This window comes from Pseudophryne corroboree, chromosome 6 (genome assembly GCF_028390025.1).
Source record: "Pseudophryne corroboree isolate aPseCor3 chromosome 6, aPseCor3.hap2, whole genome shotgun sequence".
Classification (NCBI taxonomy): Eukaryota; Metazoa; Chordata; class Amphibia; order Anura; family Myobatrachidae; genus Pseudophryne; species Pseudophryne corroboree.
The window spans coordinates 474831421-474851251 of record NC_086449.1 but is presented as its reverse complement, the minus strand read 5'-3'; the positions used below and the strand labels follow the sequence as shown (position 1 = coordinate 474851251).

At 36.9% G+C, this 19831-nt stretch overlaps 1 protein-coding gene across 2 annotated transcripts in view; it reads left to right on the top strand.

Annotated features, from left to right (window-relative positions):
* Positions 1-19831, top strand: part of MET (MET proto-oncogene, receptor tyrosine kinase) — a 226627-nt gene that overhangs the window by 117143 nt on the left and 89653 nt on the right. For both annotated transcript variants that reach the window (XM_063927234.1, XM_063927235.1), the window contains exons 6-9: positions 15026-15183; positions 16792-16894; positions 16992-17128; positions 18221-18382. In XM_063927234.1, coding sequence (XP_063783304.1) covers positions 15026-15183; positions 16792-16894; positions 16992-17128; positions 18221-18382 — 560 coding nt within the window. The remainder of the gene's footprint in view (positions 1-15025; positions 15184-16791; positions 16895-16991; positions 17129-18220; positions 18383-19831) is intronic.

Sequence of the window (19831 nt, the reverse complement as noted above, 5' to 3'; positions counted from 1 at the left end):
TATTTTGCCACATATGAAATAAAAATACACATCTGTTTGTCTGTATGGTCAAGACTCAATATAAGCTGTTATCTCAATGGTAAAGATGCCCAGACACACTCTGTAAGTTGGGGATTGGTGGTCCCAACACGTGCTGGTGCTGTGCTGATGCACCTGGTACACCAGTTTCATATCTGGTGGCAATGCCCAAGCCTCCTCCCCTTCTAGAATGAAGTGATTAATTTTCTGCTAAAGTTTTAGGGGAATCCGTCTCAGTGGACTCTGAGTTTTGGCTCTGCCATTTGTCCCTACTACCACTCTCAAAATACAAGAAATCCCTTATGTGTCACTTGAATAACGCCGCTAAGGCAGTTATCCCAATGCGCTAGTGCTCCTCCTGTCCTCCAACAGTATCTAACTGGTTTGCTAGGTAAGATAGATTTGTACATGGAGGTGGATGACGTATTTACTTCCACAGATGGCGGATACGAGACCTTTAGAGGTACCCCCATTTAGGCCTCCAGTATGCTGATTTTCGTTTTCTCTGTCGTTGGCCTCCTGGTATTGACTCTGACGGTGAGTCTGACTCAGGTTGCAAACATTGATCTCGGGGTGATGGGTCTGTGATCCAGTCTGGGTTGCTTCTGGTTGGTGATATATTCCCTTTGCTTACCTTTAGGAGAGTATCTTTATTTTTGCCTGATTGTCATTTCTTTCAGTGCGTTGAACCTAGAAACTGTTAGTTCTGCTCATTCCATTTGGAGAAGTTTGCTGTCCTTTCAACCCACCTCCGTCAGATGCCGCCCTTTCCCCCTCCTTTCTGCTTCTTCTCCTTCACCGTTATCCTATGCTCCTCACCTGCATCTTCTATTTTTCCATTATTATTATTTTTTTTTTGCTGTTCCATTTATTTTCTTTTTGTCTATTGTGCTTTAGCTTACTTTTGTAAGTTTTTTGCATTATATATTTGATACTGGACTTTTCACATAATTTCTTGTATTATATGTCTGTATTGGATTCTTGCGATTTCTGTTTTGTTTTGTTTTTCTTTCTTATTAAAATAAGATATTTTGTAGTAAGTGACTTTACAGTGTTCTTAAGTTTAATTGGTAGGTATTTACTTCACTGCCACAATGTTTCTTTATCCTGCTGGCACTCTCCAGTGTTTAGTTGGGACCACATACAGTAAAACATGCCATTTGTTTAATCATTATGATCTGATCCCATCTGTTCTTTAGGCAGTGCAAATAGTTATGCAAATCAGTAATCATCTCAAAACAGTAAATCCTGATGACAGTGATATATTTCAAAGCAATAGAAATGCTCATATCTTTTATTTGTCGTACAGTACGATGCTGTGATACTGACAGATGTGTGATATTTATTGTGAAACATTCATCAATTGCTTACTGTGCTTTAGATAGATTTTAACATGTATGAAAAGCCAAATATGTAATTAAGTGATGTGCACTTTATGATGAATTATCTTCAGCACTAATTGGCATGTAATGCGAGAATGACACCAAATGTAGGTTGATATATGACTATTTTAATTGATTGCATAACATTATGCTTGTAAATTTGCATTTTGATGAATTTCTAGTCTACATAAAGCAAGGTGTGCTTGGGGTAGTTCAGAGAACACTAATGGCCAAATTCCGCTGTCGAATTTGTGAAAAGTCTCATGTCTAAATGAAGAATTAGGTGAATATTTAGTGGAACTGCAAATCTTGCTTATCTCTATTGATAAATGATCAATGCAGAATAAGTCCATGTATTCTTGCTTAAATATCTTATGCCAGATTATCAAACGGTATTATTTATTAATGTTGTCCCTCTTCCTGCTAGTTAGATAGTGCAACCTTATTATTGCCAAACCTAGAATACAGGTGCAACAGAGAGATTTTAACTGAGATAAATGCCATAATATCATACCTCCCAACTGTCCCAGTTACAGCAGGAAAACCAAATGTGAGGGCTCTGTCCCATTGTCACAATCACAACTGCATTGTCATGATCTCCCGGACAGTCGGCAGGTATGGTGCCTGCTTCAGTGAGAGTGTTATTGGAGGTGATGAGAGGATGTAGAGGGGAAGCCTAGCACTGATCAGCACCAGGGACACACCGGGGACATGATCAAGCCTCCTTCTATTTGGATCACGCCCCTAGTCCCGATCCTCTCTGTTCACCTATTGGTAAGTACTGTATGTAGTTTGGTTTCCAGGACATACAGGAAATGCAGCAAGTGGCATAGCAGTGGATAATATGTACTTACATACTGTACAATGGATTTATAATGTGCAATGTACTCACAGCACAAAATGCCTAGTGTCCTCTCTTCAGTCCTATAACTCATTTCACAAATCCCATTCTGCAGATCATTGCCTCATTTTTTCATTGTCCCACACATTAGGCAACCCAAGCTCATGCTCTGTTCTTTTCTAACAACACCTTCACGCAGCTCCCAACTCTTCCCTTCAGACAGTGCAGCATTCTGCTCCTCTGTAAACACCATTGTGTTGAATCATAAACTTATGCACTTTGGTAGAAAATGGATATCTAGGCATACTTAATGTTAATCAAGGCACAAAGTACCACGAAGGAGACTGTAGCTTGATGTGTATGTGATTCATTGCATTTGGGTGGATACAGCATTATTTGTCTCTAATTTACTCCATAGGCAAAATAGACCTATAGACGAGTAAATGCTACTGCACCTTAGTGGCAGTTACACTGGTGATGGCATCATAACATGGAGGATGGAGCACTAAGTGGTATCAGCAAACTGCCAGTACAGTTACTAGTTGGACATTACAGTGTATTCTAGTGCTAAGCATACAATGGGGGTAATTCTGAGTTGATCGCAGCAGCAAGTTTGTTAGCAATTGGGCAAAACCATGTGCACTGCAGGGAGGGGCAGATGTAACATGTGCAGAGAGAGTTAGAGTTGGGTGGGTTATTTTGTTTCTGTGCAGGGTAAATACTGGCTGCTTTATTTTTACACTGCAATTTAGATTTCAGTTTGAACACACCCCACCCAAATCTCACTCTCTCTGCACATGTTATATCTGCCCCACCTGCAGTGCACATGTTTTTGCCCAACTGCTAACAAATTTGCTGCTGTGATCAACTCAGAATTAGGCCCAATGTGGAGCATTTTTGAGGAGCTAAGCGTAACATGAAGCCCTTGTATACGATATATTATCTACCACAAACTTGAATACATAAAACCAAAATGCAGGAATTAGTCATGTTAGAGGTTTCTTTGATTAATATTTATTTACTATGCTTTAATGGTCAATTGTTGATTGTTATAGAGCAGCATTAATGCCATATAGATATCACATAATGTCTTTCATTGGCACAGCATTTCTAAAATCATCTACACACATTTGTATTTTTCCCACCATTGTAATTTTAACACAATTTACAATATACAAGAAGCCTTTCCTCTAATAATTGTCACTGCGCAGCTTGGCGTACGTCTCTCTACTACAGAAAGAATAGGAGGTAAACAAAGTTCAGAGGAAGAAATCCAATGTGTGGTGTGCGCTCAGACATTAGAATACAGCTTTTCTTTGTCCTATATATACTTAGTAGAGTTGAACATGTTTAGAACTTCCTTCCGTGTAATTCATTCTTCCCCAAAGTTTTTTCAGGTTACAAAAATGAGTTGATTATGTACTGTACAGTAGTTTTACCTCCACTCATTTTATTAGCTTCACAAGTACATATTAATACATATAAAGATCTAATTAATTAAATAACTGTATTTTTATGACGAACTGTCACAAACGAATAATCTGTGCCTTTGTGGCAAAGTATTCCATTGTAAATTAGAGCAATGGTATTTTTTTAACATATTTCTCGTTGAATGAAATGATACTTAACAAATAATATGATACCGGTTACCATGGTAGCAAAACTGGGACCTGTGTATTTATCTTTGGTAACATTATACTTTTGTAACTGAAACTCCATTATTCATAGAATGTTACATATAGTATACAGTTAGTAATATGGAACTAACAGATGTCAACATTAAAATAATGTCTATAATACTTTGCACATAATGTATGGTACAAAGTAGGTAGATCTATTTTAAATAAATATACATTAGTTTTTGCTCTAATCATGAAGAGGTCTGGCATGTGAATTAAACACTCAAATACTCTAAAATACTCATATATATATATATATATATATAATTTTATACAAAATTATTTATTACACAATATAACAATAAAAATTTTGCAGCTGGTTGCTATTATAACAATGTATAGTCTATGCAATAAAATGCCATGTAAAACCATTTAGACAGAACTAACAGAAAACAAAACATCTCTCATATCTGTACACAAGGGGTTTTTAGCTTGGTCCCCTTTACTGGCTAATTAGTGTGAAAGCTCACCACAGCAGTATTCCTTTTGGGTGTATTCAATATTGTGACCAAATAGATCTATGAACAAGTAGGAGCAGATTCCAAAGTCCTGTTATTGCTGGCCAGGTTAGCAGGACCTCCTGGGCTGAAATCACCTTAGTGCCTTATTCCTGTGTAAGAACATTGGCACAGGTGCATGAATGCCATGCTGCTTTGTTAGTTATTTATTTTCTTATTATTTATTAGCAGTTTCTTATATAGCACAGCATATTCCGTTGCACTTTACAATTAGAACAACAGTTATAGAACACAACTGGGCAAAGACAGACAGACATAGAGGTAGGAAAGCCCTGCTCGCAAGCTTACAATCTACAGGGAAATAGGCATTGATACACAAGAATAGATGCTACCTGTTACATAATGGTTACCCAGATTGCTAGGTACTTAATGGGTTGTATGATATGATCACCCAGCAATGTTGGAAGACAAAATGTGAGGTTATGTGGACTGTACAGAGGGGATGTAACTGGATAGGGAAGCATTGAAGGTTATGTTGGTGGGTCTGGAATTTGGTAGGCTTGTCTTAAGAGATGAGTTTTCAGGGAACGTATAAAGGTTCGGAGACTAGGGGAGAGTCTTATTGTGCGTGGGAGGGCATTCCACAGAGTGGGTGAAGCCTGGGTAAAGTCTTGTAATTTTGAATGGGAACAGGCAATACAAGTGGATGAGCGACGCAGATCTTGTGCAGAGCGGAGAGGTCTGGTGTGGAGATATTTTGAGATGAGTGAGCAGATGTGTGATGGTGCAGTTTGGTTAATAGCCTTGTATGTAAGTAAAAGTATTTTATATTTGACACGGTAGAATACCGGTAACCAATGGAGGGACTGACAGAGCGGATCACCAGATGAAGAACGTCTGGCGAGGAAGATTAGCCTCGCAGCTGCATTTAAAATGGATAGAAGTGGTGAGAGCCTATGTTTGGGAAGACCAGTAAGGAGACTATTACAATAATCAATGCAGGAGATGATGAGTGCATGGATTAGAGTTTTTGCAGTGTCTTGTGTAAGATAAGGGCGTATTTTGGATATGTTTTTAAGGTGCATGTAACATGATTTAGAGACAGATTGAATGTGTGGAACAAAGGACAGTTCAGAGTCAAGGGTGACACCTAGGCAGCGAGCTTGTGGGGTAGGGTGGATAGTTGCATTGTCAACAGTTATGGAGATATCAGGTTGGTAACTACTCTTAGCTGGTGGGAAAATAATTAATTCTGTTTTGGAAATGTTGAGTTTGAGGTGGCGAGATGACATCCAAGATGAAATGGCAGACAGGCATCCAGTGACACGAGCTAATACAGAAGGTAACAAATCTGGGGAGGATAGGTAGATTTGAGTATCATCAGCGTACAAATGATACTGAAATCCGAAGGAGCTGATTAGTTTACCAAGAGAGGAGGTATAGATTGAGAAAAGCAGAGGACCTAAGACTGAGCCTTGCGGTACTCCAAGGTACTCGAGGTAAAGAAGAGGAGGTAGAATCAGAGAAGTGAACACTGAAAGAGCTATTAGATAGGTAGGATGAGAACCAAATAAGGGCTTTTATGTATTAATGCTAATAAGGTTTGTTATGTATTAATGCTAATAATGATAGATATTTCAAAACATTTTAAGCATTTTTATGAACTTTTTTTACATATTGTATTTTTATCCTTTTATGCATTAATAATGATAACCTAATGCAGTGATTTTTTAAATGTTTTTTTTTAACTAATGTTCAGGGCTTATAAAAACACATTGTTTTTTTAAACAATAAAACTAAAGAAGTAATGCAAGTGTCCACTTGAATGGACAACATGCATCTGCAATATATTTAAACCGTGAAAGTTTTTTTTTTTTTTTTTTCTTGCCAAAAGTAAGGTAAAATTAAAAAAATGTCTGGTCTAGTTCATATTTTTCTTATCATATTGCTTACAATATTTTTACTCCAGAATCAAAACATCTAAGTTAAAAACAATACTTTTTTGCCTATTTATGGATATATTCATATAGAAACAAAAATATCCTCAGTATTTATAACACAGATATCTTTATTTAAGGCTTCTGAGCCTTTTTGACCAACTGAATTTAACTGATTTTAACGCATAGGGGTCAATCCAATCAGCTGCGATGATCTTGCAGGTGCGAGGTGTTTTGCAGCTGTAAACTTTAGCCAGTGATTCCCCACACTGAATCTGATTTCAAGGGGTGCCTTTGATATGGCCCTGTGCTTTAACGAAGGTGGTGTTTCACTTGGTCTTCCTTTTCAACATTGCTTCATAGAGCCAGTGTTGATCAGTGCTTGAGCAATGGATGCTTTGAAATCCAACTGATTATTTCCATTGGATGGAGACATTCAATACAGCAGCCACGCGTTTACACAAGTCACATCAAGAAAGTGAAAGATCACCTGAATATATCATCTCCTGTTGTTGCATCTGTGTGGGTACCTTGCCATACACTGATCCATGAGATCCACTCCTCCCATGTGTGTGTTATACAACTCTGTACCTACCTCTGTTGCTAGATGCACTTTATTAATACTAATAAAGCATCTGCCACTATTACCACAGCTGCTACTAATGATAATAATTTGAAATATTTTTCAATTAAAAAAAGTTAAGGTAAAATATAATGATAAATATAAGGCTATCACCTGTCAAAACTGGCATATATGGCTATTATCTAATTAGTGAACAACAGATCTAGACAATTGTCACAGACCTGTTAATATCCGGCGCTAATTGTAAAAAGTGAAATTCAGAATAGACTTAAATAAAAAATGTAAATTGGCAGCTGAGCAGAAGCAACTTGCTAGGTTGCTTATGATTAAAACAAATAAACAGAAAATAATTTACTCTGCGCCAAAAGACACTTTACAAAACCACAGTGTGCAGTCTGTCATGTGTAGTAATTGACTCGATACAACTTCAGATCTATGTAACCACTTTTATATTTGGTCTGTTAAAATTGACACAATAAGACACACATATATAACAATACTTTGTAGCAATAAATTGCTCTCTATAAAAGAAATATGGAAATATACAATATATTTAAAAGTAACTAGTTGGCTCTGTTTGGTTGGAATTAAATTATTAAACTCTGGCGTCCCAGTGTTCAGTTAGATAGAAGAAAGTCCCGCAATATGATGATGCAGTCTCTTAGTAAATGACTTATAGAAATTGCAATATATAATTACCCATGTGCTGGTTCCTGGAGTAATTAGATACAGGGTCCGTTTTGTAAAATAATGCACATATGCAGGTAATCAATATGGTATTGGCACAAGCTCACCCTGAATGTTAGCTTAATCATGAAACCTCTATGACTATTTCCACGTCACAGGCAATAGACCCCACAGTGGAGGACAGCGGTGAATACCCAATGTGAGCAGGTGGAATCCTGGATGTAGTTGAGGCGGCTAAGAACGGCCGTGAGCAGTGATCAGCTGGTATCTGCTGGCTTTGATGTCAGTAGTAAGCCTTTTAACGGTAAACGTTGCGGGGTGCCGCCGGCTCTGGACACCTGTCAGAATCACCAGCGAGGTTATCAGCGGGTAGTCGCCGGCTGGAGCGCCCGGCGTGCAGCGTGCAGGCGTGTGCTGTCAGAGTCTCCAGCTGAGTTTTCAACGGATAATCGTCGGCTAGAGCGCCCGGCGTGCAGCATAAAATTATGTGCTGAGGCGGTGTAAGATAGCAAGACCGCTCTATAGACCAATTGAGCCAAACAGAGAACCAACGTGGAGTGGGCGTCAACGCGTTTCGTCTCCAAGGCAACCGGAGACTTCCTCAAGACGGATATCTCCCCTCTCAATGATCCCTAATTTATACTTGTCTAATAGTTCTATTAACAACAGTTGTGTCAATTAAGTAGATACTATCACTAATTCAGTGCATTTAAGTGAAAGAATTATATATCAACATCAACATAAACATAACTAGTTATAGAAACCAAATTTGCATACAGTTAAACACATATAAAAAAGCTTGTACCGAGTCAATCTACCAGAGTTGATTTATATTTTATAGAGTTCTACTACTAGATAATTGAGTCTAATTGACTTGTTTTGTCACTTCATCAGACATAATGTTTATTGTGCAAGTCTGATTATTTTAGTGTTGAACATACATGAATTCATAGAGAAAGAGACCTTTTAAATGGTATACTATTTAGAACATAACACCAATTGATGCGTTCCGATCTTATATATTTTACTATAAGAGTTGTACAGCTAACAACTAGCATATATAAGCCAAATAATTAATAATAAAAAAGGAAAAGAAAGAAAGGTTTGGAAAGTTATGCTGGAAAATTAATAACCATCTTTTCGCTTGATACCGTTATTATAACCAAAATAGGATTTTTTTATGTATATACCCTTAAAATATATGAAAAATGGGAAGTACTAAACTAACCAAATGGATAAATTAATACATATAAATTATACATATAAATATAAATAAAAATGAAAATAAAAATAAAATAAAAATAAAAAAGATTTAAAGTATAATTCATACTATAACAAGTATATACACTCATAACTACTTATAATTTTATATATTACAAGAATAACTAAACTAAAAAACTAAAGTAAATACCTATTATGATAAATAATAAAAATGGATTTTGATTAAACAAGATTTGCCTTTTATCTAATCTAAACATGAATAATCCAGAGCTTCATTAAGACCATCGGGATGCAGAGTGTCTAACTTAAAGATCCATGAGGATTCACCTAAACATAATTTCCGGAACCTGTCTCCCCCTCTTTTTGTATAGGAGAATTGTTCCAGTCCCACAATACGAAGGGATGAAGGATCACCATTATGTGCTTTACAAAAATGGCGTGATACACTGTGGGTTTGTAGTTTCTTGGAGATATCGTCCCAAGAGGCTTGAGGGTCTTTAAACATCTGTCTATTAATGATAACCCCAGCCTACAAAAACAATGGGACGAGATCCTGGACCAATGTTCCCTTTCATTAATGAAACTCCTTGTAAATTACAGAAATGAAAAAGTGGACCTTACAGTTAGCAAAATTGAAAAGGTAAAGGATGACCTTTTAAAATTTAAAGAACAACCAAGTTTTAAAGAGAGAGATGAACAAATAAATAACAGAGTAGAAAGGTTTGAGAAAGATTTGATTTATGGGAAAAAAAAAGAAATGGTTTAGGGATCAAGAAGATTACAAAACTGATAGAGTCAGATCTTATAACAAACAAAAAAGTAGGATAGAAATTTCCAATACCGATAATTATTCGAATGAATCTCTCCCCAGACCCACTAGGCCTAGAACACAGCTAAGATCGGAAGTTGATACATATTCACCAAAAAGAAATTTCTCACATAAAAAAATACAATACCTCTAGAACAACCAATAGATATCGTAGTGAGTATCAGGATAGAAATAGGGCTGGGGATAATAAAAGTATTCCTTCAGGGGATTTTCCCAGGCAGAACATCTCCCACCATCTAAATCCTTACAAGACTCTGTCAAATCATACTCCAAAAAGGTACAGAGAAAACGAGGATGTAGAGGTGGAGGAAAGAGATCTAAGAAAACCGAGATACAGATAAATAGTAAAGGAATCTATAATCTCACTTCTAAGGATTTAACTAATGATCAGATTCAACTTCTCAAAAAAGGTTTAAGTTTTGTTCCAAGCAAGGAACCAAACATTTTCGAATTATTTGTTGACTTAAATAAATTCATGAGAGATCTTTGTAGGAAGCGTTACTTTGCTACTAAAAGTTTAACTAAAAGTCATCCAAATGAAGAGATTTCTCTTATTATTTTGGATGAGTCCGATAATATAAGCCTCCACACGTTGGAGGAATTACTTAGAGAGAATAATACTGCTAATGATACAGAACTAATGCTGTTTGATATCTCAACCAATAATTTGGAATCATCACGTCCTAAGTTCAAAAGGAAATCAAATTTCTTTCCTCTAGAACATAAAAGTGCTGTCATTACTGTCTTTTATAACAAAACATTACAAGATTTTAAGTCACTGTGCAAGAAAACAGAACGAAACAAAAGACGGTCGTCTGTTTATCATATGCAAAATCTGACCAAAATGGAGAGAAAAGCATTAAAAACTCTCAAAGACGATCCCCTACTAGTTATAAAACAGGCAGATAAAGGGGGAGGGATAGTCCTACAGTCCAGGGATGATTATGTAGCAGAAGCACATAGGCAGCTTAATGATTTAGAATATTATACACCTTTGCAATCGAATCCTAGTACCCCCTTTCTGTTAGAACTAAAAATGATGTTACAAACAGCTAAGGATGATAACGTGATTTCAGAAGATGAGTTTTATTTTTTGTTACCCTCACACCCTGTCACTCCAATTTTTTATCACTTACCCAAAGTTCATAAAGATTTAGCACATCCACCTGGGAGACCTATTATTTCGGGAATAGATTCACTTTCTTCTAATTTATCTCACTTTGTAGACTTCCATTTACAGGGTCACGTTGCTGCTTTAGATTCACATATTAAAGATACTCATCATATACTACAACAAACTGTTGGTAAAGGCTGGACTGAAGGTTGAGGTTTTTTAACCCTGGATGTCCAATCACTTTATACCAACATACCACACCAAAAAGGTATTGACTCTGCTAAATATTATTTAGACAGAGATACAAATATGTTATCAGGGCGCCGTGACTTTGTACTGGAAGCCATTCTTTTCATTTTGACTCACAATTATTTTCTGTTTAATGCACAGTATTATTTACAGCGTCTTGGAATGGCCATGGGGACCAGGTTTGCACCTAGTTTTGCCAACCTCTATATGGGCCGCTTCGAAGAAGAATACATCTGGAGTGGCCCATATAGAGAGAACCTGGTCCTCTATGGCCGTTACATAGACGATTTATTTATTATTTGGAATGGAGGTGCTCAATTAGCTCTTGATTTTGTGAATTTTTTGAATAATAACACTTATAATTTGAAATTCACTCACAGTTTTAATTTACAAACCACTCACTTTCTAGATATCACGTTCTCAATATGCGAAAATAAGATCATATCAGCCAATTATATTAAACCAGTAGGGGCTGGTAATTATCTGCACTATACAAGTGGACATTATAAACCATGGCTAAAAAATATTCCAAAGAATCTAATTACCAGAATCAGACGGAATTGCTCGGAAGATCCAGCATTCCAGTTACAAGTTGAGATACTCTTACAGCAGTTTCATGAAAGAGGATATCCTCCACATATATTAGAGGACTCTAAGCGGTTTGCAAATTCGCTTATGAGAAATAATTTGGTATTTTCAAAAAACTATAAAGATCTCCCCCTTGAAACTCAAAAATGTCAAACTAAAACAAGAACTTCACCCACAATAGATTCCATGAAATTTATCTCTAAATTTAATAACAGATCAAGAGATATAAAAAAGATCGTATTGACAAATTATGAGATAATTAAACAAGATTCTATTCTAAATAAATGTTTGCCAGAGAAACCAATGATTATCTTTAAGAGAAACACCAATCTCAAAGAGATGTTGGCCCCTAGCTATTTAAAACCAATAACAATAGATATAAATTCCACATGGTTACCCAAAAGACCAGAGGGTTGTTTTAGATGTAATAAGAAAGTCTGTTTGACATGTAAATATATGATGAATAAAACCTCACAAGTTATGTCTAAAAGTAATAATAACATCTTTCCGATTAAACAATTTATAAATTGTGACTCAGACTATTGTATGTATATGTTACAATGTCCTTGCTCCCTTCAATATGTAGGGAGAACTACAAGGTCAATTAAATCCAGATTCAGGGAACACAGACTTAATATCATCAAGAAACTACAAACCCACAGTGTATCACGCCATTTTTGTAAAGCACATAATGGTGATCCTTCATCCCTTCGTATTGTGGGACTGGAACAATTCTCCTGTACAAAAAGAGGGGGAGACAGGTTCCGGAAATTATGTTTAGGTGAATCCTCATGGATCTTTAAGTTAGACACTCTGCATCCCAATGGTCTTAATGAAGCTCTGGATTATTCATGTTTAGATTAGATAAAAGGCAAATCTTGTTTAATCAAAATCCATTTTTATTATTTATCATAATAGGTATTTACTTTAGTTTTTTAGTTTAGTTATTCTTGTAATATATAAAATTATAAGTAGTTATGAATGTATATACTTGTTATAGTATGAATTATACTTTAAATCTTTTTTATTTTTATTTTCATTTTTATTTATATTTATGTATAATTTATATGTATTAATTTATCCATTTGGTTAGTTTAGTACTTCCCATTTTTCATGTATTTTAAGGGTATATACATAAAAAAATCCTATTTTGGTTATAATAACGGTATAAAGCGAAAAGATGGTTATTAATTTTCCAGCATAACTTTCCAAACCTTTCTTTCTTTTCCTTTTTTATTATTAATTATTTGGCTTATATATGCTAGTTGTTAGCTGTACAACTCTTATAGTAAAATATATAAGATCGGAACGCATCAATTGGTGTTATGTTCTAAATAGTATACCATTTAAAAGGTCTCTTTCTCTATGAATTCATGTATGTTCAACACTAAAATAATCAGACTTGCACAATAAACATTATGTCTGATTAAGTGACAAAACAAGTCAATTAGACTCAATTATCTAGTAGTAGAACTCTATAAAATATAAATCAACTCTGGTAGATTGACTCGGTACAAGCTTTTTTATATGTGTTTAACTGTATGCAAATTTGGTTTCTATAACTAGTTATGTTGATGTTGATATATAATTCTTTCACTTAAATGCACTGAATTAGTGATAGTATCTACTTAATTGACACAACTGTTGTTAATAGAACTATTAGACAAGTATAAATTAGGGATCATTGAGAGGGGAGATATCCATCTTGAGGAAGTCTCCGGTTGCCTAGGAGACGAAACGCGTTGACGCCCACTCCACGTTGGTACTCTGTTTGGCTCAATTGGTCTATAGAGCGGTCTTGCTATCTTACACCGCATCAGCACATAATTTTATGCTGCACGCCGGGCGCTCTAGCCGACGATTATCCGTTGAAAACTCCGCTGGAGACTCTGACAGCACACGCCTGCACGCTGCACACCGGGCGCTCCAGCCGGTGACTACCCGCTGATAACCTCGCTGGTGATTCTGACAGGTGCCCAGAGCCGGCGGCACCCCGCAACGTTTACCGTTAAAAGGCTTACTACTGACATCAAAGCCAGCAGATACCAGCTGATCACTGCTCACGGCCGTTCTTAGCCGCCTCAACTACATCCAGGATTCCACCTGCTCACATTGGGTATTCACCGCTGTCCTCCACTGTGGGGTCTATTGCCTGTGACGTGGAAATAGTCATAGAGGTTTCATGATAAAGCTAACATTCAGGGTGAGCTTGTGCCAATACCATATTGATTACCTGCATATGTGCATTATTCTACAAAACGGACCCTGTATCTAATTACTCCAGGAACCAGCACATGGGTAATTATATATTGCAATTTCTATAAGTCATTTACTAAGAGACTGTATCATCATATTGCGGGACTTTCTTCTATCTAACTGAACACTGGGACGCCAGAGTTTAATAATTTAATTCCAACCAAACAGAGCCAACTAGTTACTTTTAAATATATTGTATATTTCTATATTTCTTTTATAGAGAGCAATTTATTGCTACAAAGTATTGTGTCTTATTGTGTCAATTTTAACAGACCAAATATAAAAGTGGTTACATAGATCTGAAGTTGTATCGAGTCAATTACTACACATGACAGACTGCACACTGTGGTTTTGTAAAGTGTCTTTTGGCGCAGAGTAAATTCTTTTCTGTATATATGGCTATTATACAAGGAAAATATTTAGGTTAGGCATACATGCCAGGATAAGCCTTGTATGTACTATCTTGTATTGTATATGTTTTTACATCTTCTGTGAAAAACAAAGTGAGTGTTTGATCACAACATCTACCATATTATGCCCTAAATGTTACTTTCCTTTTTTTATGTGCACTGCTATCTTTGAGTAAAAATATTCTAAAGAAATCCCTGAAGTGCTCGGTGCTGGTGAACTTTTCTCAGCCATTTTATTTTGACCTTTTTGGTAATGTAGGGCTTAAAAGCTGCCACTAGGTGGCATACCTTCTAAGCTTTGTAGAGGTCCAAAGAAGAGGACACCATGTGCTAGTGATGTCACATGAGAGTTTCAGTAGGAGATAATGACTTAAAAACAACTGTCCACTGTAGTGACCTCTATGCATGAAAGGGTTAAAGATTATGATTTGTACTATTACATTATACAACTGTTATTATCACCATCATTGACCCTGTATATGTCCATTTACTATTTCACTTTTTTCTCCATTTTTTTAAACCTGACAATGAAATGTTATTAAAAAAGCACTATAGCAACCTTTACTATTTAATGTTCACATAATGCCATTACTTGAATCCAGTGTTTCCCAACCTCTGTCCTCAAGGCACAAGTACAGTAAGTCACCTGTACTCAAGTATAGCTTGCCTTAAAACCTTGACTATTGATGTGCCTTGAGGACTGTGGTTGGGAATCCCTGCTCTAATCATGTAACATGCTGATTCCATAAGCAAAAATTGCTTTTATATTTCAGATATTTCCCACTTCTGCTCCTTTCGATGGTGGCACTGTGTTAACAATATGTGGATGGGATTTTGTTCTAAACAAAGATAATGTTGGCTTTAGAGATACTTCAGTTATTATTGGAAAAAATAATTGCAAAATTGATGGTAAAAACAGCAACCAAAACAAGTAAGATTTTTTTTTATGAGTATTCAAGTTTTAAACATGGTCAGAAAATACGCTACAATAATAACAACAACATTATAGGCCAGGGACTGTATGATTGGTGGGCCCATGAATTGTAGCATGAGTTATGCATATTTACTGTAGATACGTCTTAACCAACTCTGGGTGTGTTTTTAATAAATTTAAGAAAATACACTTTCAGAGCCTTCTTCATTCTAAGAAGTTTAATACTATGTTATACCTCGCAACTGTCCTGAAATGAGAGATATTTCCCGCCCACAGTCATGTCTGTACCATATTAAGAAATTGGGAGGTTTGTCCCATTCACAACATAGCAGGACAGTGCTACTGGTGCACCTGGTAAAGAATGTGAGGGGAGGTGGCAGTGGGACAACCTCACGCGCAACAGACCTTGCACCATAGTAGTGGTACCATGCCCTCATTGTAACATGGCCATGCTACGTGTCCCGAATCATGGATTTGAACTGTTGGGATGCATTGCTAAGTCTTGGTGGAACATTGTTAAATGTTCCTTTTGTAATTTATTAAAAAAGGCCCTACTTATAGAATTTATGTCCTAACTGTCTGAGATGTACATTGTACACGAATTTTAAGGCAAAGAGCTTCAGACCATTGTGCAATATTGAGAGTATTCTAGCGACATATACTGTATACAGCACAGATGACATTCTATCGAATAGTATATGGGGGGGTTATTCAGGTTTGTTAGCAACTCAAAAAAGTTAGCAACTGGGCAAAATCATGTTGTACTGCAGATGGGGAGGGAGAGTTAGATTTGGGTGGGGTGTGATCAAACTGAAATCTAAATTGCAGTGTAAAAATAAAGCAGCCAGTATTTACCCTGCACAGAAACAATGTAACATACCCAAATCTAACTCTCTCTGCACATGTTACATCTGCCCCACCTGCAGTACAACATGGTTTTGCGGAATTGCTAGCTTTTTTGGTTTGCTAACAAACCTGAATATGGCCCTTAATACATAGATCATTATAATGCCCAAATTACTGAGGCCTTTTATGTGGCACTTATCTTAGAGATAGAATTCAAATCTAGTATAGAATACAAACCACATTCTAGTGCACAAAATTCTAAATATTAAAATAAAAACATGCAGTGTTTTGTGTTTACTGTAGTTAGTGTTTAAAATATCAGGGTCAAACCCACCAATATTTTAGTGGGTTTAAAGCCACAGAGAAGCAAGACACTGTAAATTTACCCATAGATCTCTCATGGTTGCCAGATTACAGATCCTAGATCTCTGGTGGCTACCACTTTACTGACTCAAAATCGTTTTCAGGTTACCACAATATTTGTTGGCTCCCACAAAAAGGGGAGATGTATCAAATCTTGGAGAAAGATACAAATCTGTAATTTACCTATCGCAGTCTATGAATGACAGTGAGAAGCTAGTGGTTGCTTTGGACAACTTCTGCACTTTATATCTCTCAAAGGCTTGATACACCAAGGCACCAGATCTCTGATGGCAAAAAGAGTCACCAGTCATACAGTACAAAGCATATTCCGTGGAACATTGTGTAGTATGTAGAAAACAGTGGTATAATAACTAAAGAATAATGTCTTATTTTCAGACTGATCTGTAGAATTGGGAAAGAAGTTAGCACAAAATTTAACATAAGTAGCAGTGTGTCAAATGGAAAACAGACCATCACCTTCAGCAATTTCTCATATATCGTAAGTACATTTCCGTTTTGCAATAATAATTTATATTCACAAACTGGATTATTTATCATAAACTGTCTGAAATGATGACTATTGTTTTCTTTACAAGAACCCTGTGATAACAAGCATAACACCAAGTTATGGACCACTGTCAGGAAAAACTTTGCTTACCCTAAAAGGAGATTACTTGAACAGTGGAAAAGATAGAAAAGTTTATATTGGAGATCAACTTTGCAACATCAAAAGGTAAGATAGTTAAATAGATGAAGGCCAATCTCATCTAATATAGATATATATATATATATATATATATATATGAGAGAGAGAGAGAGAGAGAGAGAGAGATGTTGTAGCAGTAGTTTGTCTCCTATCTCTCTTCCCCTACCTTCCCATTTATCTGCTCTCCTTCTTCCTTCCACCTTTTCTTGTCCCTGTCCCTACCCCCTACCTGTACCCCTGTTTCCATCTGTATCTCCTCCATCTCTCTGTCCATGAAATTACAATCAGCTATGTGGGGAGGAGGGATCAGGTACCGGGGATCAGCTGTGCAGGGATGAAAGATCGGGGGTCAGTGATTGAGTTTGCACTACCAAGATGGGACAACATTCAGAATCATATTATAGATGTGGGATCAGTATGAAAAAACAACGTTTGGGATGCTGGCGGTCAGTATACAGACAACAGCATCCCAGCTGTCAGTATGCCTGCAGCGGGGCGAGCGCAGAGAGTCCCCTTGCGGGCTCGCTATGCTGCACTCACCACAGGTTCTATTCCCACTCTGTGGGTGTCGTGGACACTCACGAGAGTGAATAGCCCCTGTGAGCCAGTATTCTGGCTGGCAGCATTGTCAGTAGTCGGGATTCTGACGTCTGTATCCTGACCGCCGGGATCCTGACTGCCGCCAATGTAACTGCATCCCATAGATGTATATGCAACAGAACTGCTACTCAATCTATGTACAGTAGATTAGTACAGTCAATATAGTATACTATAGTAGTACAGTCAATAGATGCGTCTTTAATATATATTTTTTTAAACTGCATTTTCAGTGTAAATGCCACAGACATTGTCTGCTAAAAGCAAAGTAAGTAGCTAAATATATGGTCACAATATAAATCACAGTGATAACAGGTGTTATGAAATGAAAATACTGTGCTAAAAGATACTTTTCAGAATATTTTACATTTCACTGATAACTATAGTACGCAAATCTGAAGTTTTTAAGTCTAATGCATTTATTCTTTCCTCGACAAATACATCTTGTTTTTCACTTTTAATTTGCTAAACCCTTTCCACTTGACTGACTGTTGTATGGTGTGTCCCTTGTTTCTTTTCCAGTGTGTCCAGTACTGCCATTCAGTGCTATACACCAGCTAACAGAATTGATGCGTATCATGTGACACTGAAAATTGACAATGCCCGTCGTGAAGCAAGCACTAAGTTTACATATAAAGATGATCCTGTCATTTTTAAAATATACCCAACAAAGTCTTTCCTAAGGTAAACTATCCTGTTTTCTGACAACAATTAATATGGAAAATGAAATGTAACCAACTTGTGCAATGTATACAGTTAGATATAAAGATACATTTGAATGCTAATTTGTCACACTCCTTCAATTTACTATTTTTAATCATTACACACTTTTGTCATTGCAGTGCTGTGTATTAAGATGCATATCCAGTGACTACTAGATCACCATATACAGTACTAATAAGGAGCATTACAGTGACACTCTCAGTATAACTGGAACTATATTTTTCTAATGATATAGTTATATTTAGCTTAGTACAACTTATTGAAACATTGTGTCTTCATATTGTTTTCCTCTAATTAGTAGTGCAAGTGTTTAGGACTGTTTCATGAATTTAATCTGATAGCAAATACAGTACTTTGGGGGTGATTCAGACCTGCTCGCACGCAGGTGGTTTTTTGCAGTGCTGCGATCAGGTAGTCGCCGCTTACAGGGGGAGGGGGTAATCGCTGTGCAGGGGTGCGAACGCTTGTGCAGAGAACTGCACAAACAAAAGTTTGTGCAGTCTCTGCACAGCTCAGGGCTTACTCAGCCGCTGCGATGATCCGGCCAGGAGATGACGTCAGGAACCCTCCCTTAAAACGGCCGGGCACGCCTGCGTTTTTCCGGACACTCCCTAGAAACGGTCAGTTGACACCCACAAACAGCCTCTTCCTGTCAATCTACTTGCAATCGCCGGTGCGAACGCTCTCTTCATAAAATCCGTCTCTGTCTGGCAACCCCCGTCACCGTCAGCCGACGCGCCTGCGCATTGCGGAGCATACGCAGGCGCAGTTCAGACCCGATCGCACCGCTGCAAAAAAAGCTAGCGTGCGATCGGGTCTGATTGACCCCCTATATTATGAACTTACTTTGCAGCACATGATTATCTCGTTACTGCAAGAACCTATAAAGTAGCTATGAATCCAGAAAAATGATGCATTCCGTATTCTATCCCATTGTTATTTTAAAATAGTTGTTTTATTTATTCAGAGTACCATTTTAGTAGCATAACAAATACATTACATCAACCCAACACCCAGAAACACAACTCTGTGATTAAGACATGCAGCAATTTATTATGCAGCCAGCGGGAATATTCAGCACAAGCTGTCTTAATGGCGCTCCTCATTAGGCTATAAGTGTTTTCAGCCCCATACTGTGCATGAAGGAGATTTCTTAGTAAATGGTACTGTAAGGTAGCAGCTCCTCATGCTTGTGCATTCTTTGTCATCTTTGATATTTTCAGATAGGAAATTTCATTATAAAAAGGTTATTTATTTATTTTTACAGTGATTTGGGGACTTTACTGTAATCTCTTAAATATTACATTACACAGAAACAACTGTACACTTATGTTATCTGACACACAATATCGCTATTTAGTTACATTTATCTTCGTAAAAAAAGAAAGCTGTTCGGGCAGCAGTGGATAT